The sequence below is a fragment of the Eptesicus fuscus genome, chromosome 2, assembly GCF_027574615.1.
Source record: "Eptesicus fuscus isolate TK198812 chromosome 2, DD_ASM_mEF_20220401, whole genome shotgun sequence".
In the NCBI taxonomy this organism is placed as follows: domain Eukaryota; kingdom Metazoa; phylum Chordata; class Mammalia; order Chiroptera; family Vespertilionidae; genus Eptesicus; species Eptesicus fuscus.
Genome location: NC_072474.1, coordinates 91057584 through 91082321, shown reverse-complemented (window position 1 = coordinate 91082321; position 24738 = coordinate 91057584). Strand labels below are relative to the sequence as shown.

Sequence of the window (24738 nt, the reverse complement as noted above, 5' to 3'; positions counted from 1 at the left end):
ATAAAGGAATGGCACAGAGCTCCTGATTAAAAAATATGAAAATATATTTCAACTACTTATAGACTTACTTCTATAAATATCTGGATAAGTTTTACTTGCTCATTCGAATTTCACTAATTTGTCATATATCCAATCACTTTCAATAATGACCTGATTAAACAGATTTTGAAAAAAGGACACTGTCCATATTTATATGTGGATTTTACAAATAAAACTGTCCAAGGAAATGATGATAAACAACCTCTAAAAGATTAAAAACATTATTTTCTTATTTTATGTTAGGACTAGTTTTATAGTTTTTAAACCTAAAACCATTTGAAAGTCACATTCTTTAAAGGGTAACAGTGCCATATGTTCTGAATACTAATTCATGACTATCTTAAATATGAGTGAAACAAAAATTATCTAAATTCAGTAATGGAAAGAACTTTTTAAAAAAGGAACAAAACACTGTAATTTTTCTTGGAAGAGTATGGCATTTTAAAAGATATGATGACAAAAAAAGAAATCATCCATTTTCTTGTACCAATGCACCATAAAGATCAAGTAACTTTGGAGAGATATACAAATGCATCATAAAGGAATTCGTCATGAACAAGGATTGCAAGAAAAAAATCAGTACAACCCAATCCATGTATTATATAAAATAAATGACAGGAAATCAGACAAGAGTTAGCGGTCCACATTAAAAGGATCTGAACATATCCAGAGGAAGAGGAGACTCTTAACTGTAATTATAAGTTCTGAATTATAAAGTACAGTGCTTATCATTTATTTTATATAGCAAACATGAAAGAGTCACTTAAGTCCAATCAAATTTTTAATGCTTAATTCAGAATCATCAGAGAGGTTTAAAATTCTTCGTTTATTCCTTATTTCCTTGGAGAAATCACAAGGTCAATGCAGGGTAGAGAAACCATCCTCTACACTGTTTGAGCATCAGTAGGTATCTCTACCTTGATGAGAGAAGTACAGTGTCAGCAGGTATATACTCTTTGCCTTTTATTATAACTATATCTCCAACATTTACCTGAAAGAAAACTGGGAATTGGTTAATTATTTGCAATGAAAGATAGATACAAATACACAACCCATTGTATTTAAACATAAAATACAGTAAAAATAGTAACTGGCAAACAAGAACCACTTATCTCCAAAATGGCAATAAATTATCTCCCAGTGAGGCCAAGGATGGGAAATTCCTTTAAAAAATGAATGCTGTATCTTTATCAGGTATATACCATCTGAATAAAATAAATCTATCCATTTTATCAATTTAATTGACATCTCAACTTCTCATATTCTGTCACTATGACATAAAAATAAAAAGGAGGAATTGACCAAATGAAATCTTTACCATGTTTAAGAAAATCTCAAAACAACTGGAAAAGCTATCAAATTATGTATTATAGGTATATTACGTATATACACTGAGTGGCCAGATTATTATGATCTCTGAACGCATAATAATCTGGCCACTCAGTGTATATCCTATTTAATAAAAGGCTAATATGCAAATTGTCCCCTCGACCAGGAGTTCGACCAGCAGGCAGGCTGGCCAACCACCCATGTCCCCTTCCCCTGGCCAGGCTGGCTGGACCCCACCCATGCACGAATTCATGCACTGGGCCTCTAATATATATACACTGAGTGGCCAGATTATTATGCGTTCAGAGATCATAATAATCTGGCCACTCAGTGTATTATAAATATATATTACACATATAATCATTATTCCTTATGATGACCTTATGAAATAGTATTAGTTATAATTCCCAATTTAGGGAGGAAGAAAATGGGTCTTAAGTTCTAAATTATTTGCCCAAAATCACAGTGAGATGAAGAGCTTAGACTGAAATCTACATTGACTGCCTACAAAGCCTTATTTTGCACAACTAAATATAGTGAAACTATCACTGTATTTTAAATTTTAATCTCTTTCTCATTTTACTACTGTTAGCATTTTTGTGAGTATGGACTGAAGACAAATTAAAGGTATACTACATCAGAAATTGTTAGAAGTAATTTAAGTGATAGGCTTGTCACAGAGCTTCTAGCAAACAATACAACTCCAACTCCATTACACTGATGACTACTCCTGTTAGAGCATGAAAGTTGCCCTCTCTTTGTAGCCAAATGATCCTAAAAATAAGTTTCAATTCTTAATCGAGAAGAAAAGCTTTTTTATTATTATAGCCCCCTTTATTTTAGTTCAAGCCTTTTTGTTCTTTCCCCTCCCTACTTTTCCTTGAACCCTAAAATAACACTTTACTGCAGGGAAGGAGAGAATGGCATTCTCCGGGGAATAACAAATGAGAAATTGCTGCAGGGACAGCCCACTCCGGCTACTTTATGCTCTGGGGGAGGAACAGGTCAGGACGGTTGTGTGCTGCTTATCCAGGTAGGGAAGCTCTGGATGCTTTGATCAAAAGATGTGTATTAGAGCCAGACTGGCATGGCTCAGTGGCTGAGCATAGATCTAGGAACCAGGAGTTCGCGGTTCGATTCCTGGTCAGGGCACGTGCCTGGGTTGTGGGCTCGATCCCCAATGTGGGGCGTGCAGGAGGCAGCCGATCAATGATTCTCTCTTACCACTGATGTTTCTATCTTTCTCTTTCCCTTCCTCTCTAAAACCAATAAAAATATATTTAAAAAACACACACACAAGAGATGTGAGTTGATATGCGAATCATCTGAAATCGACAAATTGCCAGGGACCTTGAAATCCAAATCCCCTCCCTCAAAAAAGGGAAAACTGGGAAAATAAAAAACAGCTAGTATAGGTGTAAAGTGGTCCCTAAAGTAATGTGTGGTGGTTATACGCTGATAGCTCCAACTGAAAGCAAAATAAAGAAATGTAAGTTCTCTGTACCATGGCACTTAGATAGAATGATACCCAGGTTACCACTTAATTGTTCTTTAATCGCTATCTATGCGCTCACGTTCACTCTCCAATTGGACTATATGCTTCAAAAATCAGGATCTACACTACAATGTCAGAGTCTAACAGACGTAAGAAAATTTATAATTGACTGCACTGCTTTCCAACACTTGTATTCATTGCAAGACAAAGAAAGGCTTGTGGGTATTACACCGAAGACTAAAAGAAAATATTAGCACCTTATATGGTGTATTGTAGCTCTCTCAGTGGCCTGGGAAAAACAAGGGCTCGCTAAGTGCTAAGGCAGCTCTCAGGAAAGCAGGGAACAGCCCTCCTCCTAAGGATGCTAGGGTTTAGATCACTTTCTCAAACACAAGCAAGCACCTCTTTTTCTTTTTGGGTTCTGAGCTTCTAATGTGGCATTCCCCCTCCCAGCCTGGTGTGTGCATAAGAGGAACAGACAGAGGAGAAGGTCAAGATGCCAAAAATTCTTTGACCACAAGTTCTCATTGGAGGAATATCATGACAAAGCAGTTTTAATCCCCAAAACACTGCAGTTACGAAAATATGTAGGGCTTTAGGCCAGAACCTTGAGCCTCTTCAAGTCACTGACATTAGTATTACAATGGAGGATTATGTAAGAGTGTATCCTTATCAAACTAAAATAGACTGCTTTTAAATCTGTCTTTGTCTAATTGGAGGCTTCAGCATGTTTGCTTTTACTAGGGAATTTTGGAGATATAAATTCTGAATCCAAAGAAATACATTTCTTGGTGGAAACTTCATGCATTAAAGCAGCTTTATAGAGTGACTTGTACACGTGCCTTCAGCCGACCACTCGGAGGTTCTCTGCAAAGCCAGAAGGATGAGTGGACCCTAAGATTCCACCTGCAACTGTGAACAGTCTCAGATGCAGACTGGTCTCTGAAGAACTGGTCTTTGTGGTGAAGACAATGAAGATGGCTGCTTACATTTCAAGAGTGGAGATGCAATGCCTTGCATAGGGCTTTGTAATTGCAATGCTCAAAGAAAAACCCAGATACTGGCAACTTAACTTTGAGAAAAGGCTTCAGGCCAGGACCTGGGGAGATGACTGTTAATGTTTGAGAGCTGAAGTCTGCCCATCTGTGAATGACTGGGATGTGTGCTGGACAAATTTGTAGGTCCTTTGAGAACCATTAAAAAGCAACCACAGTAGCCACACCTTTAGAACGTCAGAGAAAGCAAGAACCCTGAATTAAAGCCCATTTGCACTAAGGTCTATTATATTACCTTGGCTTGTGAATCTGACTTTCGGGTTTGGGTTATTGATTTTATTTTTAATTGCACAAAATATTACATGAGGTAAAGAAAAGACTTGCCCCACAGTCTGGCGAACCCAACAAGCAAGCCTGCTTTTATGCCTGTCCACTTAGTGCTCTATAAACCCTTTTTACAAAGTCCGCCTCTTAGTGTACATATACTGCTCTGTTCTTTTCATCTATGATTACATTTTATGACACAGAAACCCTCACTTCTTGCTTGCTGCTGTGAGCTCACTACTTGGCACACTCAATAAATATTTGTTGAATGAATGGTATAAAACTTTTTATAGTATTTGAAATGATAGCTTTGACTTGTCACAAAGTATACCAGAGTGCAGGGTGTCATACTTTGTTTATAAAGTTCCCTATTGTTGGGTATCCACATACTCTAATTTTTCACTATCCTATCTAATAAAGAGGGAATATGCTAATTGACCATCACACCATCACAATGATGGCAGCACCCACAGCCAATAAGGAGGGAATATGCTAATTGACTGCCCCGCCCTCAAAGATGGCAGTGCCCACAGTCAACAAGGAGGGAATATGCTAATTGACTGCCATGCCCTCAAAGATGGCAGTGCCCACAGCCACAAGATGGCGGTGCCCAGTCCCCTCAGCCCCACTGGGTCAGCAGGCACACAGCAAGGCGGGCCTGGCCTTGCCGAGTGCCTGCCTCCAGAGTCCCCCAGTCCCCTCAACCCCCCAGCTACCCAGGGCCGGCCCGAGGCACAGGCAAGCCTTTGATGGCGGCTGCCCAGCTGCCCAGGGCCACTCGAGGCTCAGGTAACCAGGGCCAGCTGAGGCTTGCACTACTGGCAGTGACAGCAGCAGAGGTGTGATGGGGGCATCACCTTCCCCTGATCGCCGGGTTGCCTCCTGTCCCTGAGGGCTCCCAGACTGTGAGAGGGGGCAGGCCGGGCTGAGAAACCACACACCCCCTCCAGTGCATGAATTTTCATGCACTGGGCCTCTAGTTATAAATAATGCTACAATAAATATTTTTACACATATATAGGTTATCCCTTACTTTGTGATTATTTTCTTGGGATAAATTTCCAGAATCCTTTTTTTATGCTTCTCAATATGAAGAGCCAAACTGCTAATCGACAATAACATGTGAATGAAATACTTCATAAAATTAAAAATTATGAAGTACACAAGTTTGTTTTTATTTATTGAATAGATAGCAAATGAGACTTCAATATTGTTTAAATTAGCAACTTTTATTATTAGATTGAATATTATACTGAGTCAGGTTATACTTCTTACTTATTGCCATTTTTTATTTCCTAGTTATATAACAACTAGAGAGGACCAGTGCACAAAATTCGTGCATGGGGGTAGAGATGGGCCTCAGCCCAGTCTGAGTCTTCTAATAGTCTTGGACCCCTTGGGGGATGTCTGCCTGCTGGCTTAGGCCCAATCTCTGGAGGCGATTGGGCCTAAGCTGGAAGTCAGACAACCCTCTTGCAATCTGGGATCTCTCACTCCTTATCACCCGCCTGGTCACTCCTTACCACTCGGCTCGCTGCTCCTTAGTGTTGCTGCGGAGGCGGGAGAGGCTCCCACCACTGCCTCTGCACTCACCAGCTGGGAGCCCGGCTTCTGGCTGAGCGGCACTCCCCCCCTTGGGAGTGCACTGACCACCAGGGGGCAGCTCCTGCATTGAGTGTCTGCCCCCTGGTGGTCAGTGTGCATCATAGTGAATGGCCATTCTGGTCATTCCACTGTAACGGTCACTTAGGCTTTTATTATATAGATTAGAGGCCCAGTGCACAAAATTTATGCACGGGGGGAGGGGGTCCCTTAGCCCGGCCTGCACCCTCTACAATCCGGGACCCCTCGAGGGATGTCCGACTGCCGGTTTAGGCCCAATCCCTCCTAAACCAGCAGTCGGACATCCCTCTTGCAACCCGGGACTGCTGGCTCCTAACCACTCGCCTGCCTGCCTGCCTGATCACCCCTAACCATCTGCCTGCTTGCATGATTGACCCTAACCCCGCTGCCTGCTGGCCTGATCACCCCTAACTGCTCCCAGGATGGCCTGATCGCCCCTAACTGCCCTCCCCTGCCGGCCTGATCGCCCCTAACTGCCCTCCCCTGCCGGCCTGATAGCCCCCTAACTGCTCTCCCCTCCTGGCCTGATCTCCCCTAACTGCCTCTGCCTCAGCCCCTGCCAACGTAGCTTTGTCCGGAAGGATGTCCAAAGGATGTCCAGTCTAATTAGCATATTACCCTTTTATTAGTATAGATGATTTTAAACTTTATCATATTTGGTACAAGTACTTTCCATATTTCACTTTATTTGTGGTAGTTTTTGTTGTATGTTAGTTTTAAATTTTGTATAATCAAATTCCATAGATCTTGAGATCTTGCTCTTCTCCAAATATTTATTAAAGTCTTTATTCTATTTGCATGTTTTTCAAAAACAATGTTTCAACATTTAACTCTTTTAGCCAGTTGGAATTTATTTTAGCCTAGGCTGTGATTTAGAGATAAACTGTTATTTCTTACAACAGTTAATCTGTGATCCTAAATAATTTATTACATAATTATCCCTTTTATCAATGATTTTTTTGTCTCCTTTATCAAATACTAAATGGACTTTAATTCAGGGCATTCTATTTTCTTCTATTTATGATCTATTCTACTCTATTCATCAATGTCTATTTTTGCAACATATCTACATGATTTTAATAACTTTTGCTTTCCATTTTATAATTGGTCCTTCCATATTCTTCTTCATATTTTCCAAAATATTTTTTTTCTATTTTCTTAATTGTTTACTTTTTGAAATTAAGATGAAAAATGTAGTCAGCTCTTTAGGAAGAGAACAATTTCTCTGGGATTATATTACATGAATACTTTGAAAAAATTGCTATTTTTAGCTTCTCTAGGAATATGACAAGTTTGTACATTTATGTGAATCTTAAATACCTAAAATTTTGATGTTGTCTTTACCAAGGTCATATATATTTTAAGTTTATTTGTAGTAAGTATCTCACATGCCATTGGGAATGAGAACTTTTCCCCCACTATATTTTCGATCTTGTTATTGTCAACAAAAGAATGCTGTTAGTTTTTGAACACTTAGCTTGAATTCATCATTGGGCCAACTTTCATTCATTCTAATTAATTATCTAATTCTAATTACTGAGTAACATCAGCTCATTTGGCTGAATGACTTTTGGGAACACTCTAAGTTCTATCCCCGCTCTGTATCTCAAAGTGGGATGTCAGGTACGGCACAGAACTCCAAGAGAACCAGAAATGCTATCATTCTAGGTAATTTTGGGCTGGTAACTTAATTTTTTTCCATAAAAATTTGAGAAAGTAAGAGTTACAATAATCCAGGTAGATTAGCACAATCTTGAAATGGCTGCTTACTAGGAAAATAAGATATTTTAAGAGGTTAATGTTAAGACTGAAGTAGTAGATGGTTATCCTCTATTGACAACTATTTCTTTTCTGAACAAGCACTCTAGGTGAGAAGGTAAGAAACTGATCTATCAATTTGTTAGGACGTGCATTTATGTTAACTACACTATATGAAGGAAATCTTACCTAATAAAATAGAAACATGCAAATTAACCATCACTCCGCTACACCCACAGCCAATCAGAGTGAGTATGCAAATTAACCCAACAAAGATGGAGGTTAATTTGCATATGCAGGCGCAGAGCGGTGTGAAGCCTGCTATGAGGGGAAGGGGGGCAGCAGAGGGAGCTACTGGAGTGGTGCTCCAGACAGAAGCGAGGACTTGCCGCCTCCTGGGCGGCTGGGGTGGGGAGCAGGGATTTGCTGGCTCCAGGAGGCTGGGAGTGAAGCCAGGGGCCTATTCTTGCACGAATATCGTGCAACGGGCCTCTAGTATATAATAAAATTCAATTTATCATACTTGATAATATCCTATCTGTCTTCTCTCTAAACTGTTAAGATCCACAAATGCCAGACAAAAGCATAAAAAGGCACTCTTTTGAAACATTATTTTGAACTTTTGGTGGCTTTTTTTTACATTGCTTTTCTGAAAAAGAGGTGACTATCGCAGAAATAAGAAAAGCACAGTCAAGGTATTTTCCTCTTTGTTATTTTTATATTCCACCAAAGCGAGTGATAAGTTTTCAAATACCTAGCGAGGGAGATGCCAATCCCTATGTTAGCCACAGATTTAAAATAACAAAAATGCAATTAATTCAGAGGGAATCCTGTTGTGGGCAGGGATATAAGGTAACTGAACATCACAAGGTAGAATCAAGAGCATGGCCTTTAACCTACTGGGACACATGAAGTACCAATAAACTGGCTGTGGGCTACAGCTCTGCTGCCCTGGCAATCTCAGGGAACAAAGTCCCCTTGGGAGAGAGGCCTCAATTCCAAAAGTCTCCTACCAAGTACAAAGGTCATTCATCTGTGGGTGACTAGAGGTTAAATGTTCTTCTAGAACTAAGGGAGAACTAACAACTGCTTACCTTTTAAAACTGAGGTCTGAATAGCATATGAACACTTGGATAACACTTGCTAAACTATGTCTTAACTCACTAATGACCATATTAGAGGTCTTGTGAGTAAATTAACCATAAAAGAAATAAAAAAGTCTAAATATTACTTTTCAAAAAAACAGTCTTTCTAGCACATGGCAAAAATATTAAATGAATGTGACTAACTGAAGACCCCATGTATGCTTACAACATTAATTATTAGACAGCTTTCACATCGGTGGAATTCTTGACATTTGTTTATATTAGACATAAAAATTACATCCTCTATTATGCATGTCTCTTGGAACAAAGTAAGAATCAATGCATACCTTTTCCCAGTGTACAATTTCCCAAGCACCATTTCTCAACACTGAAAAAAAAAAAAAAAAGTCACATTTTAAAGAACAGTTTTACTACTAATCAAAACCTATTTCTGATGAAATGCCCATTTTAAATAAATAGCTTCAAATAAATTAACCAGGAGCCATTTTGACAGTTTTAAAATTATGACAGCAAGGAAATGTAAAATAATATAAAGAATTAGAAACAACCAAAGTACATTTCAGACCCCACAATAACCATTACTAATAGAGGGGACTATCACTGGTGTTGCTGAGGGCTTTCTCCAGCATCTAGAGCAGTGATGGGCAACCTTTTGAGCTTGGTGTGTCAAACTTCGCCAAAAAACTGAGCATAACTCAGGTAGTGTGTCACTTTGAGGAAAAATCGAACTCCAAGACTCTAGTCACAAATGTTTCATCCTCAGGAGCAGCAAATGTTTCATCCTCGGCATGCGGCTGCGTGTCATCAGAAATGGCTACGCGTGTCAGTGCTGACACGCGTGTCATAGGTTCGCCATCACTGATCTAGAGGAATTACCATGCTCGGCTAGAGGAGAAAGCCACAAAGATGATGTGGAAAAGTGCCTGGCAAGCTTAAGGCTTGTCAGAAGCCATACAGCAGATATATACCTATTTAATGGCCACCACCCTATCACAGTGGTGGTCATGGTTTCCTGCTGCTCTATACCCAACCTGGTTCCCTCCTTTAGGGTACCTGTCACCTGGCTCAAGTCTGTGAGATCTTCTTTTGTTAATGGAGGTGTGACTCCGGATGAAATGTACAGATCTTCAGAGTTCTGTTCAATGAGTTTTGAAAACTAAACACCTGTGAATCTACTACTTAGGACAAGAAACAACTCCAGAAAGATTGCTCGTGCCCCTGTTTAATCCACCCCTCCATCCCCAGAGGCAACTATAGTCACTGAAGATTAGTCTTGTATCTCATACACACTAAACTAAATCACATAATATGTATGCATTTTCGTATTGATCTTTCAATCAACATATCTGAGATTCTGTTTAAAAGATGTTTCTTTTCCCCATTAAACTACCAGGGCACTATGGTGGATCAATTTCTGGACTCTGTATTTACTCCATTGATCAATTTGCGTACCTTCACACCAATACACACCATCTTGATTACTGTAACTTTATGGTAAGTCTTCAAAGAGGGAGAATAAGTCTTCCCACTTTGTTCTTTTTTTCCCCAATATTGTTTTGGATATTTAAGTTCTTTGCATTTCCATATAAATTTTAGAACTAAATAGTCAATTCTTAAAAAGCACACAAAACCTCTCAGGATTTTGATTTGGGGCTCAAGTCTTTTAACTCAGGGACAAGCTGTATCTTTGATTTTATTTCTGCCTTCATTAATTTCTCTCAAATATGTTGTTGTAGCCTTCAGTGTAGGGGTCTTTCATTAGATTTATTTCCTGATACTTGGTAAGTTTTTTCTTGTATTGTAAACGATATTTTTTATTCCATTTTAAACTAGTCACTGGTAGTATACAGAAGTGCATTAAACTTTCGTACATTGACCTTGTCGTCCTTGCAAAACTTTGTTAAATTCACTTATTAGTTGTAGTGGGGTTTCTTTCTTGTTTGGTTGTTCTTTTTGTGGCAATACTTGCTAAGCAACTTAATTTCTGTTTGTTAACAATGCTGTATTATGATTTTTGACAGTTTTATTATGCTCTTAATGCCTGTTCACTGTTCGTCTTTATTTTTAAACTTTTTTTGCTACTATGGTGGAAAAAAAAAACTTTGAAAATTGAGAATAATTTTTAGTACTAAAAATGTCCTGTTGGTTTCATGACCTTAGCATTTCAAATTCTGCCAAAATTTTTTTGATCTCCACTATCACCAATACCAGCACCCCTATTTTAAGCAACCATCATCTCCCAACTGGAGGTATGCATTAGCCACACCACTTGTTTCCTGCATTTATTCTTGATCTCTTTCCAACTTAGTTTCTCTTATAATGACTATATATAATGATTTTACATATAAATAATAATTATGTATTATGATGTATCCATATGTATCCATGTATGTGTATCCATATATTCTTTCACACAAACATACATACAAAAGATTATTCACCTCTTACTCAGAACTCTCTTCAACTGGCTCCTGTTGGCTCATACAATAAGTTCAAACATCGACAAGGCCTTAGGTCAGGCGTCCTCAAACTACGGCCCGCCGGCCACATGCGGGTGTTTTTGCCTTTTTGTTTTTTTACTTCAAAATAAGAGATGTGCAGTGTGCATAGGAATTTGTTCATAGTTTTTTTTTTTTTAAACTATAGTCCGGCCCTCCAACCATCTGAGGGACAGTGAACTGGCACCCTGTTTAGAAAGTTTGAGGACCCCTGCCTTAGATGAAGCAGGTCCTGCCTACTCTCCATCACCACCTGCTACCACTCCCTCTGCCCTCTCCCAAACTCACGCTCTTTCCTGCTTAAAATCCTTTGCACATGTTTCAATGACTGGAGCACTCTTTCTTTTCATCCTCACCTAGGTAATGTCTACGTATTTCCCAGATTTCGGCTTTAACATCACTTTATCAGGGGAAAACTTTTGGACACCCACTTCTTAGCCATTACCCCCAAGTATAAATGAACTCCCTGCACTTTTCCTTCAGAGCACTTACCAGTTTCACTACACATTTAGCTGAGAGAGGATTAATATAAGGACTCTCTCCACCCTCAGACTGTAAGGTCTGTGACAACGGGAACCTTCTCTATTCTGCTCACTGCGGTATCCCCAGTGTTGTTACCAAGGTGCTCAGTAAATACTTGCTGGATGACAAGCCGGATCCACTGATGTTCTTATGTGTTCAGGACATGTGAAGCCATCATAACAGTCACATGGATTTACTAAAGACACAACCCTGCTCCCTGTCAAATCTAAGATTAAAAACAACACTTACAGGATGTTTTAAAAAACCCAGCTAAATAGGAAAATACTTTGGCAGGCCCTCAGAAAGTTAAGCATGGGGTTAACATATACTCCAGAAATTCAATTCCTAAATATTTACGCAAGAGAATTGAAAACATATGTTTGCACAAAAACTTGTACGGCAATGTTTACGGTAATGTTACTTATAAACCAAAAGGTGGAAACAACCCAACTAATGAATGAATAAACAAAATGCGGTATATCTATTTAAGGGAATATTATTCAGCCATAAAAAGGGATAAAGTGCTGACACACACAGCATGAATGAATTTTAAAGTTATACTAAGTGAAAGAAGCCAGACACAGAAAGGACACACCTTGTAGGATTCCATTTACAGAAAATGTCCAGAAGGGACAAATCCATAGAGACAGGATGTACATTAGTGGGTGTCAGGGACTCGTGGAAGGGGAATGGGGATTGACTGCCTACATGTATAGGGTTTCTTTTTGTTGTTGATGAAAATATTCTGGGATTAGATAGTGGTAATGGGTGCATAAGCTTGTGAGTACACTAAAAACAACAGTGTACTTGAAAATAATAAATCTTATGATAGGTGATTACAATAAAAAGCAGCTACATAAAATGATGTCGATGAACTATTTAAACATTTGCTTAAAAATAGACTTGTCGGTTTTGTAAGTTACTGAAATAATTCCAGTGTGAACATTTGGAAATGGTTACGTAACCATCAGATGCACTAACATGAGTGTCCTCTGATGTCAGCTCAGGGCCACCCCTTCCAGTTCTGTAATCTAAACTGGCCCTCCCTGAAATACTGCCAGTTTGCAGGTCACATCCCAAAATATCCCCGCACCACTCTACTGGGTCCCATTAACAGGAGAGGAGTGTCACAACAGGCTTTCCCAATGCAGCAGACCACGCTCCACTAAGAAGGGGGGAAACCAGTGGCACTTTCATGGAACCACGGAAAACAATCCTCTAAACCTGCTTCGCTTCCCCATCTTCCCTCAATCTTCCATCATTTCTTTCTGCACATTTGAGCCTCTACCTCCTTCCCCTAACTACATTCCTGGAGTTCCCTCTCTATTAACTTGTCCTAAGACTATCTCCTAGGCGCTCTCTGCCTCCAGCCCAACAGTACATTCTCCCACTCGCCTCTTCACCACTCTCCACCCAAACGTTCCCTGTCAACTCATCCCCAAAGAGTTCACTGGAAGGTACAGCTTACTGCAAAACTTTACGTCTAAAAAACTTGAAATACATATTCAGTCAGCAACATTTTCTACCCAAACTACAAAAATCAGTGTTATGTTTGTAACAAGCTGAATGGAGGTATGTAAAGAAGAAGACATTCTCCTCATCTCATGCCACTTTCTCAAGGTAATGAAGACAAACGGATGCATCCTCACCCACCTAACTCTAGACCAAGCATGTCAAACTCGTGGCCCATGGGCCGCATGCCTTATTTGGCCCGTGTTAGCCCTGGAGTTTGACATGCTTGCTCTAGACCAGTAGTTGATAAACTCATTAGTTAACAGGGCCAAATATAAACAGTACAACAATTGAAATTTCTTTCGAGAGCTGAAAACCGACTTCTGCGCATGGGCCACGAAATTTCAATCGCACTGTGCGTGCATGCCCGCACGTGGTATTTTGTGGAAGAGCCACACTCAAGGGGCCAAAGAGCCGCATGTGGCTCGCGAGCCGCAGTTTGCCCACCACTGCTCTAGACAAACATGTATGCACTTTTTCTTCCTTCCCTTTGAAAAATTTATTTCTCTGCAACTTGGTTTTCCACTTTTCATATATGCTTTCAGGACAAAGCAGAGAGGCTTAACTAATTTTTGAAAGATAATGATTGCACGGTGCACCCATTCCAATGGGTCAAATAGCTGAATGGAGTCACTGGAATGCACTCCAGAATGAATTCACACAAAGCTTTCATCAAAGTAGAGGATAAGGTACAGCAGGAAAAGGAAAGCCCAGGCAAGCAAGCATCAGGGGCCTGAGAAATTCCGAGGCACAGTTCCCTGGGGTCCCTTCTCATTAAGCCACCACATGGATTTTGAACCTCCTCTACATGTCCAATAAATTTTAATTTGGGGAAGCCTGGGAAGAAGTTTCCCTGGGGTAGTTCATAACCCTTAGTCAATTAGCCAAGCTAGACTTTGTAGTATGTTAAACTGGGGAAGCCAGCAATCTAGATACATCCTTAAATTAAGTACAGAAGTTGGTCTAGGGGTACCTCCAGGGGGAGTTTCAAACCCTATAGAGCACATTATAAATCACCACCTAGCCTAGTCCATCTTGTCCTTATCTTGGCCAACGTTCAGCATCACGCTTCCAGGTGTCCCGAGATAAGCACAGAGCTGTTCCAGTCCACGCAGCTGTATCATGTGTTCAACTATCCACCTCTGGACAGAAATTCCAACTTCTATTGTTGTTGTTGTTGTTGTTGTTTTACCACCTCAAACAACACTGAAACATATTGACATGACTCTATTCTCTGGGAGAGGATCCTTAAACATTGCTGGCTCTGTGGTAGGCAGTTAGACAGACATGAGTAGAGCAATGTCAATGGGCCCGGTACAAAAGAAGGTCACCAGGGCAGAAAGCCCTGGATGCTTAGCAACCGCCAACTATAGGGTGGGACCTCACACCCAGGGTGACCTTTCCCTCCCCTAGCATATCTCTGGTCATTTGGTTTAGATCCCCTGACCTTTCTCTTAGAGATAACAACGAGGCAATCAGTTGTATTTCAGCTCCAGGCCCAGAAAGGTAACAAAACCAGACAAGTGATGTCTTGGCTGACCTCAGGACCAGCTGCACTGAATAATGACCCCTGCCCTGGCACCCATGAATCAATCAGTGGGGACCCCGACCCTGAAAGGGCACACCTGGAAAGCTGCTGAATACTCAGTTGAGATCATCCCTGGGACCTCCCCTGAAATCTCCCCGCTTAGAACCCCAAGGAAGGAGGACCCATCTTGCGCACTGGCCTTTCCCTTCCCTCTCTCCCTCTCTTCCCCCCAGGTGTGTCACCTGTACTTTCCTCACTTCCAAAGTCCAAGGGTCCTTCTTTTGCCTCTGTAACTTGTTTCCTGAGCCATTTCTTCTCCCACTCATCTCTCCCACCTCTGTGATTTTCTAAATAAATGTTCTCTTATAGTTTGAGTCTTGGCTCTGACTTCTTTCTTAGCCAGAACTCAACTGAAGTTGCTGAACCCGGGTCCTGTCTGTCTCCGCCAGTCTAACACCTGGTGCCATTCTCACCGCCGCCAACACTGAGTTAGACTTCTACCTAAGCAGAGTACCACTGCTGTGAATGCACGGCAGACACTTGCTACTCAACATCTGGTGCAGGGACCTGCGGCATCCGTATCCCCTGGAGGCTTCCTAGACCTGAGGGCATATTTCTTCCCATCCCACTATCCATTTCTCTTGTTCTTGAAATACAAACCCCCGAACACAGAAATAAAGAGAGAAGTGCATAGCTTGTTCAAACTTGAGGCTAATGCCATCGTAGGATGTAGAGAATCATGCAGATCTGGTGAAGTTAAAAACCAGCTCACAACACATAACAGCTTTCTGTACAAATCCAGGCTTGAGTACTGGCCAAAGACAAAAGTCAATCACACAATTCAGGGCTGTATTTACTTCGGAACCGGTGCCTAAACCTCCAGCTGTAGAACAATGAAAACAAACAGTGTCCCGTGTATTATGCTGGTGAACGGAAACAGCAGCCTGGTTATTTTTAATCACTGACCTCCTCTGGCCCAGCTCAACCTGGTGAAGAGGAAGTGTTACAGGACAGCGAGAAGGTAGGAACATTTCAGGGCAGGAGAAATAGGGAAACTGAGACAAGAAAATTAAACAAGGCCAAGTGGTTTGGATAGTTGGCAGCTGGCTTGTAAATAACAAGCCATTATCTTCCCCAACCAAGGACACATGAGACCACATGGTTGATGTCTCCCCAAAGGCAGCGGAGAGGAGGGAGGAAGGGGAAGGAAGAGTGCAGTCTTATCTCATCCCACAGAAAAGCCAGCAGTCTCGGGGCTTGGCTGGTGCTTCTCACAATTCTGGGGATGCCACAGCAGAGTTAAAGGGAGGGGGCTTGAAAATTAATCTGTACCAAGACATCTGGCAGAGGAATCTAATCTAATAATAGACAAATATGCAAATTGACCACACCTTCGCTACACCTAAGCCACGCCCACCAGCCAATCAGGACAAGTATGCAAATTACCCCAACAAAGATGGCGGCTAATTTGCATATCAAGACAGCCTCGAAAGAAGCCAAGAGCTGCAGAAGGGAGTAAAGCTTCGAAGAAGCAAGCAAGCCAGGAGGGGGGGGGAGGAGAAGGGAGGAGCGAAGTCAGGGCCGGGGCGAAGGGGAAAGCAGGCGGGCTGGTGGAGAAGGCGGGGCGGGTGCAGTCTTATCTCATCCCACAGGGGAAAGCAGGCGGAGCGGAGGTGGGGCCGGGGGCGAACGGAAAAGCAGGCGGGCTGGAGGAGAAGGCAGGGCGGGCGACAAGGGCGGAGGGGAGGCGGGGTAGAGTGCAGCAGGAAATCCTATTGCAGGATTTTTCCTGCAACGGGAACGCTAGTTTTAAAATAATAGACAGAAACGTATATAAGGCAGAGAAACCCCCCACCCCACTCGCTCTTTGGATTTGCCAAGAGAGCCCATCAGCGCATTATGCCAGATGATAGATTTGCTTGCCTTGCTTCTTTGATAAATTTGCATGTTTTACTTTCTTAATAAATAACTTTCTTAATTGGCTTTATTGTTTGGGGTGGGAGGGAGAAATAGAATAGTGGGGACTAGCTATTAGTTATAAGAAATATTAATCATGCTCTGTTAACTGAGATTGTTTTGTTCTGATTAAAGAAGGCACATCTGGCCAGGCTGGGAACTGTATCCTCTGAGACTTGGGAGTTACCCTCGAAATGTGGTCCATTCTCCTTATCCGAGAACTGCCTATCATCGTGGAAAGGTTAACATCCTTGTTGCTTGGGATATGTAACCACCCAGAGAGCCCACTCTTTGCAAGCCCCAGCCCAAACTGCCTGTAATCTTTGTCCTTCTACCCAATATAAGCAGATGGCTTAAGCGGGGGAGGGGTGGTGGTGGTGGTGGAGCAGATTTTTGTGGATGACCTGCGGCTCTCCCATGTTGCCAACAATATTGGAAAACAAAATGCTCATATACAATTCAACCCTGTCTCTGCTTAATTGCTCAAGTAGTGACAGGAGCCCAACCCATTCACTGCCTGGTTTCATTTCCACAACATGATCATCTGGAGTCATTCATTTGAATTCATTCATACAAGCATGACAAGAATTGAAGTGGGGACAGCCCTCTCCCTCTGACTCAGGGGGCTGTCCAGTAACACCTCTCTGGTGTCTGTGAGAGGTGCCTGCAACAGAAGCAAGTAATGGTGCAAGCTGGGTCCCTTGCTGAGCTTTTAGCTTTCTAGGGCCAAAAGTATACTGACTATGCCTCCAGAGTGTAAGAGTACAAGAAGGTGAGCCCTGGAGGAGATGATTAGTGATACCTGGTGAAGAGAGTAAGAGCAAGCTGTGCAAGAACTATCAGAATGGCCTGTCTTATGGTATTTTAACAGCACATTATTTTAAATGCAAACCTCCCCCATCTTCCCGCAGCCCCAGCCAAATGCACCTGCTATAGTTTCCACACATCTAATTAGTCTGGCAGTATGCAAAGGAGAACTCAGACTCTAAACAAATACCTCAAATATAACCTGTTTTTACTTTAGCAGGATACTACTTAACAGCTTTGTCATCATGGGTTTCTTTTGAAATGAAAACATTCTGTAGGAGTTGGTTGGGAATTCCCCAATCAAAGGCTCTGCAGAAACTGGCTGTTTCTCAGGACTCAGTCAAACAGGCGGAAGTAGAGGTGCTCACTTAGAGTCTAACACCGGCCTTGGGGCAATCGAAACCGTCTACCACCAGGGCCATAACTGAAGGTCACTAGGATGCCGCTCCAGGCCAATCAAGCCACTTCTTGGAGTGGGTTATAAGAGGCAAGCTATCTTAAAGGACAATGGCACTACCAGTGTCACAGAGGACAGAGAAAACACAGGAAAGGTAGTGTGGTTGAGTCCTATCTGGGAGTAAGTCCTGAAGGGAACTTGAGTGCATCAAGAAGAGTGCAGCTGAAACTACAGTTCTGGGAAAAGAAGGAAAACCAGCATGTCTGTATTAAAGCATCGGTTCATTCACCACGTAGAACCTTACTTCCAAGGACCATTTTAAGGCAAACACCTCAGTGAGGCACAAGTGACATTGCACTCAAGTCTCCTGCATAAACTTGCCTGTAAAGGTCAAAGTGAACATGGACCTGCTTGGAGTCGACAGAGACCAAGGACAAAGGGAACGTTCCAAATTCCCTTCCCGTCCACATTCTACATATTATAGGTATGCAGTTAGTTGACACTACTTCTACCGATTCACTTATAAACCTTTTAACAGTGGTCCTCACCATGCGAGGCCTACACAAACTCTAGGTGTGAGTCCCAGCAAGTTGATTGAGAAGCGGTGAGCTGATGTGATCAGAGCACAAGGGTGAGCAATCCCCTTTTCTTAAGATGTTCTCTCTCATTCCTACTCACAGCATCATCAATCACTCATCCTTTCCTTTATTTCACTGAGAAATTTCTTGAAAGAAAAATCTCCTTCCTCGGCCTCCCCAGTCTTCCATTCCCCCATTCCTCGCATCGGGCTTCAGTTTTCATAGCAGCACGTTGCTGTCCAGTTAAGAACTGGAACTCTAGCAATGAAATGTCAGTTCTGAAATGCTGAATTTACTGAGAGTTGTGGTCCTGGTCCTCTTTCAATTCAGCAGCGTTTGGCCACATCCAACTGGATCTACCCACCACTGTGTATTTCCTTTGGCTTCTCGTCATCACTGTCCTAGTCCCCCCTCCTTAATTACATGGCTTTCACATTCTTCTTTCAAAAGTACAAGTGGGAACCTAGCCATACCTTCAGTAGTTCTCTCCAAATTCTCTACCTGGTTTTCAAAAGCCTTCCCACCCCTGCCCATGACTCCTTGACATATATCCGAAGCTCTGGCCAAAACCGAGTATTTGCTCTTCCCCGAATATTGCTCACGCCTTCCCACGTACTTCTGGATCACCCACTGCTACCACCCTGATAGCTTTGCTTACTGAAATTCCACTTGTCCTTCAAGAACCTCGCAAATGATTTTTCTGAATCCCCACTTCTCTCATCCGGCCCTTATTCGTTTCCCTATCTTGCATACAATATGAGTGAGCATCTTGTCTTCCCTACCAGATTACAATATCCCATAGGGCAAAAAACAAGACTGGTTTCTGTCTGCATTTTCTGCACTGGGTCTTACACAAGGTAGTTGTTCAGTAAAGACTTGATGACGTGAAATAACGAAATGTCCTAACTTTGAATCACACATGTTTTTCTTCTCTCACTTTACTAGCAACTATGTCTTTAAATTTCCTCAATGGGTTTTGCTCCTCTTGTGTGCAACTTTTATTTATAGGACAAATGAAAAACAATCTGGAGTTATATTTTCCCATAAGTAAATACCTCCTCTCTATCCATAGCTATTGTGGAAAATATCTAACCACTTCAACTGAAATAATCCTAAGATCTCTGTAATAATTTGAAAATATTAATCTTATAGGTGTCTGAAATTATTTAGGCCGTATATGTGCTCAGTTGATAAGCCCAATTTTTAACACCATGGAAACAAATGCTTTTAAAGAACTATCACAGTTAAGTTGATGTACATATGGCAGAGTGTTTGTTTATAAACAGATGTGGAGATACCTCCAGGGAGCCAAAAAGGCAGGGTACTTGCTTTTTCCAGAAGCCGGGAAAGTGCTGCTATTTTAAGGCCCTTCGACTCATACCCTGGCTCCTTTGTACAACACTGGACTGAACAGGAACCAGACAGATTCAGCCCTGTAGTAGGTCATTTCAGGCTTACAACCTAAAACATCTTCAACCCACACCAACCCAGCACCTTTCTCACTAAGGACATTAGAGGTGAATTGGTTTCCAGTGGGAGATAAGAACCATGTGCCCTGCGGGGAAGTAGCCTTATTAGTGGCCATCAGCCACCACCAACTTAATTCCGCTTGTGAAGAGGCTGAAAAGAGGTGGAAATGAGACCCATTATTTTTTGCTATGTGCCTAGCTGAAAAGAATTTCATGTTGTCTTTTCCCCAATTAAAATGAAACAGAGAAAAGTTGCTTTATTAAATACTTACTCTATTCTAATGCCTAATGTCAAGCTATAACAAGGTGTTAATCTAATTGTAGGAAGGATGGCCCTCATATAACCACAGCATCTGAGCAGGTGGTCCATGTGCTGTCAGTTGTCACAGCCGTGGCTCTCACGCATTCTCACCTGTAGATGGCATGCACACTGTACAATGCATGCACACTATCATTCAGGGAGTATACCTAAACCTGGCATTTTATAGAAGCAAATCTATTCCATTAGGAGGCATTTTTTCTCTCTCTTTATTGATTAAGGTATTACATATGTGTCCTTATCCCCCGATTGCCCCCCCCCCTCCCCACTCATGCCCTCACCCCCCTGGTGTTTGTGTCCATTGGTTAGGCTTATATGCATGCATACAAGTCCTTTGGTTGATCTCTCCCCCTTACCCCACCCTCCCCTACCTTCCCTCTAAGGTTTGACGATCTGATTGATGCTTCTCTGGATCTGATTTTGTTCATCAGTTTATGTTGTTCATTATATTCCACAAATGAGTGAGATCATGTGATATTTATGTTTCTCTGACTGGCTTATTTCGCTTAGCATAATGTTCTCCAGTTCCATCCATGCTGTTGCAAATGGTAAGAATTCCTTCTTTTTTTTACCACAGCATAATATTCCATTGTGTAGATGTACCAGTTTTTTAATCCACTCATCTTCTGATGGGCACTTAGGCTGTTTCCAAATCTTAGCTATGGTAAATTGTGCTGCTATGAACATAGGGGTGCATATATCCTTTCTGATAGGTATTTCTAGTTTCTTGGGATATATTCCGAGAAGTGGGATCACTGGGTCAAATGGGAGTTTCATTTTTAGTTTTTTGAGGAAACTCCATACTGTTCTCCACAGTGGCTGCACCAGTCTGCATTCCCAACAGCAGTGCATGAGGTTTCATTTTTTGTCGCATCCTTGCCAGCATTTGTCATTTGTTGATTTGTTGATGACAGCCATTCTGACAGGTGTGAGATGGTACTGCATTGTCGTTTTGATTTGCATCTCTCGGATGATTAGTGACTTTGAGCAGGTTTTCACATGTCTCTTGGCGTTCGTATGTCCTCCTTTGAAAAGTATCTATTTAGGTCTGTTGCCCATTTTTTGATTGGGTTGTTTATCTTCTTTTTGCTAAGTTGTATGAGTTCCCTGTAAATGGTGGGGATTAAACCCTTATCGGATATAACATTGACAAATATGTTCTCCCATGCAGTAGGCTTTCTTGTTGTTTTGTGGATCGTTTCTTTTGCTGTACAGAAGCTTTTTATTTTGATGTAGTCCCATTTGTTTATTTTCTCTTTAGTTTCCATTGCCTTAGGAGCGGTATCGGTGAAGAAATTGCTTCGGCATATGTCTGAGATTTTGCTGCCTGTGAATTCCTCTAATATTTTTACTAGTATGGTTTCCTATCTTATGTTTAAGTCCTTTATCCATTTTGAGTTTAATTTGTGTATGGTGTAAGTTGGTAGTCTAGTTTCACTTTTTTGCATGGATCTGTCCAATTTTCCCAACACCATTTATTGAAGAGGCTGTCTTGACTCCATTGAATGTTCTTGCCTCCTTTGTCAAATATTAATTGAGCACAGTGGTTTGGGTCGATTTCCGGGGTCTCTGTTCTGTTCCATTGGTCTATATGTCTGTTCCTGTGCCAGTACCAGGCAGTTTTGAGAACAGTGACTTTGTAATACAGCTTGATATCTGGTATTGAGATCCCTCCTACATTGTGCTTCTTCCTCAGGATTGCTTCAGCTATTCAGGGTCTGCATTTGACAAAATCCAACACCCTTTCTTGATAAAAACCCTCAGCAAAATGGGAACAGAGGGATCATACCTCAACATAATAAAAGCCATATATGACAAACCCACAGCCAACATCATACTCAATGGGCAAAAACTAAAACCATTTCCCCTAAGAACAGGAATGAGACAGGGATGCCCACTTTCACCACTCCTGTTTGACTTAGTACTGGAAATGCTAGCCATAGCAATTAGACAAGAAGAAATAAAAGGCATCCAAATTGGAAAAGAAGATGTAAAATTGTCATTATTTGCAGATGACATGATACTGTACACAGAAAACCCTAAAGACTCCATCAAAAAATTATTAGATTTAATAAATGAATTCAGAAATGTAGCAGGATACAAAATTAATGCCAAGAAATCTATGGCATTTTTATACACCAATAGTGAACTTACAGAAAGAGAGATTAAAAAAACAATCCCATTTACCATTGCACCAAAAAAAGTAAGATACCTAGGAATAAACTTAACTAAGGAGGTAAAAGACCTGTACTCGGAAAACTACAGGACACTGAAAAAAAGAGATAGAGGAAGACATAAACAGATGGAAGAACATACCGTGTTCATGGATTGGGAGAATCAACATCATGAAAATGTCCATACTACCCAAAGCAATCTATAGATTCAATGCACTTTCCATTAAAATACCAACGGCATATTTCACAGACAAACTCTCCAAAAATTCATCAGGAGGCATTTTTAATTCTCCCAAATATCTTTCTTCTCCTGTACCTGAACCTCATCCTTTCCCAGGCTTCCTTATTGTCACTGCATGTGAAACTGTCATTCCACCTGAAATACTAGCCAGAGCAGCATTTCATAAAAAACAGAAGCACATTTTTACAATTTAAAAAGAGAACGAGCTCAACCACAAAAATTCATATGGGGATTGGCTTCAATTTACATGTCACATTAATCATTAGGAATTTATTATTTACAAATTCCTGCAGAGCAAAATTTGGCAGAACAACCCAGTTTAGGGAAAACCATGAGAGACTGCCTCCAGTGTGTGCCAGACTCACAGAAGAGGGTATGTCAAATACTGTGAGTTCAAATATCAAGGGAAGAAGTCAGAGAAAATGAAGGTAGGTTTAGATGCAAGGAGACCTGGGGTATTCTGAATATGGCAGTGCTCTGGTCTCTGGATAACAGAACTGATGAGTGGACACAGTAAGGTGTTCACAGGAGGCGAAGCAGGGTAAAATGATGATGTAATGACTTCGACAGAGAGGGTGAGGAGGTGACTAGAACTTCTGCCACGTTAGTATTTTATCAGTGCCTGAGAAACGGTGTTATGGAAATACATCGTGCTCACACCTCAGATAATGAATTTTCAAGAAGGCTCCTTTCATGCCTAGTTTCTTCCCTCTCAAGCATCTGTAGGGAGAATGGTTCGTTCACCGGTTCATCTGCTATGCAAACACATACACCACCTGCTCAGGACATGCCCCTTCGTGGCAAACACGAAGACCAGTAGGAAGGTAGACTTGCCTTTTGCAGTGCTGCCACTCGGTACAGTTACAGCAGCACACAACCAAAGGACAGGCGCAAAGAAAGGTGGTCACAAGTCATTAGGAGGAGTGGACCACACAACGCAAGACGCACTCATATTCCCCAGACTGCTGCGCATCCATGTTCTCTGCCCTCCCTCAACAGCTATGTCCTCAGAGAACAACATAAAATTTTGAATTTGCTAGCTCAGTGAACCATGTACCTAACCAACTCCAGGAGAAGAAATGGCTTCTTTTCAAAAGCGTTGATAATAGGCTAAAACGTCAAGTTTATGAAGTCCTGAGTTGAGTACAAAATATGCTCCCTGATTGAGTGCACTGACTGGTGAAAATGAGGCATCAGACATGTACTAGGCTACAGAGTTAAATGATTAGAAATGTTGGAAATCAAATTATGAGTTTATATTTCTGAAGTTGTTAGGGAAGGACAGAAAAAAGTCACTCTAGTGCCTCAATGCAAAATAAGGAGAGAAAATACTCATTTCTCCAAGAACAGAGAAGGATTACTATTGGAATCTGAAGGAAAGGTATCTTCTTACACATTATACGGTCTTGGTAAACATTTAGAAATTGGAATTTTAAGCTCAATACTTCAAATATTTGTCAAAAATTAATTATCTGTCAAAAATACTCCCTTCCCACTCCTACACCCACTACTGCCTCAATTCGGCAAAGCAAATCAATTTCATTCTGGTCTAATGACAACAGATGGCTTTCGTATTAAGCAATCTGAGTTATGTGACAGCAAACAGTATCCTCTACAAGCATTTCTCTTAACTCCTATCAACTTCAAAATATAAAAGATAACTACGTAGTACTTAAATTAGACAAAGCAGGGAGAAAAAAAGGAAAGATCTCTTAGAAAACAATTTCAAGTATCAAGTATCCCATAGTGTCTTATGTATGGGATTACCAAGTATTCTGCTAAAATGGTGTTTATAGCTGTTAAGCCCAAATATTTTATTCTTGACATGAGTTTTATATACACTTATGTTAGAAGCCTTCCCTCCCACTTACCTATTCCTTTTTTTTCTAAATCTACACCCAAGGATTTTTTTTTTTTTATTTTAGAGAGATGAAGAGAGAGAGAGAGAGAGAGAGAGAGAGAGAGAGAGAGAGAGAGAGCAAGGGAGGGAGGGAGAAAGAGAGGGAGAGAGAGAGAGAAACATTGATCAGTTGCCTCCCGTAAATGCCCTTTTGGGGTACAGGAAGGC

The 24738-nt window shown here is 41.3% G+C and overlaps 1 protein-coding gene across 6 annotated transcripts in view; it reads right to left on the bottom strand.

Annotated features, from left to right (window-relative positions):
- Nucleotides 1-24738, bottom strand: part of ATP8A1 (ATPase phospholipid transporting 8A1) — a 218408-nt gene that overhangs the window by 154259 nt on the left and 39411 nt on the right. For 3 of the 6 annotated variants that reach the window (XM_054729349.1, XM_054729332.1, XM_054729339.1), the window contains exons 6-7: nucleotides 8996-9036; nucleotides 957-1030 (exon numbers count right to left, since the gene is read on the bottom strand). In XM_054729349.1, the coding sequence (XP_054585324.1) occupies nucleotides 957-1030; nucleotides 8996-9036 (115 nt within the window). The remainder of the gene's footprint in view (nucleotides 1-956; nucleotides 1031-8995; nucleotides 9037-24738) is intronic. The other 3 variants (XM_054729336.1, XM_054729342.1, XM_054729347.1) reach the window with 1 other exon arrangement.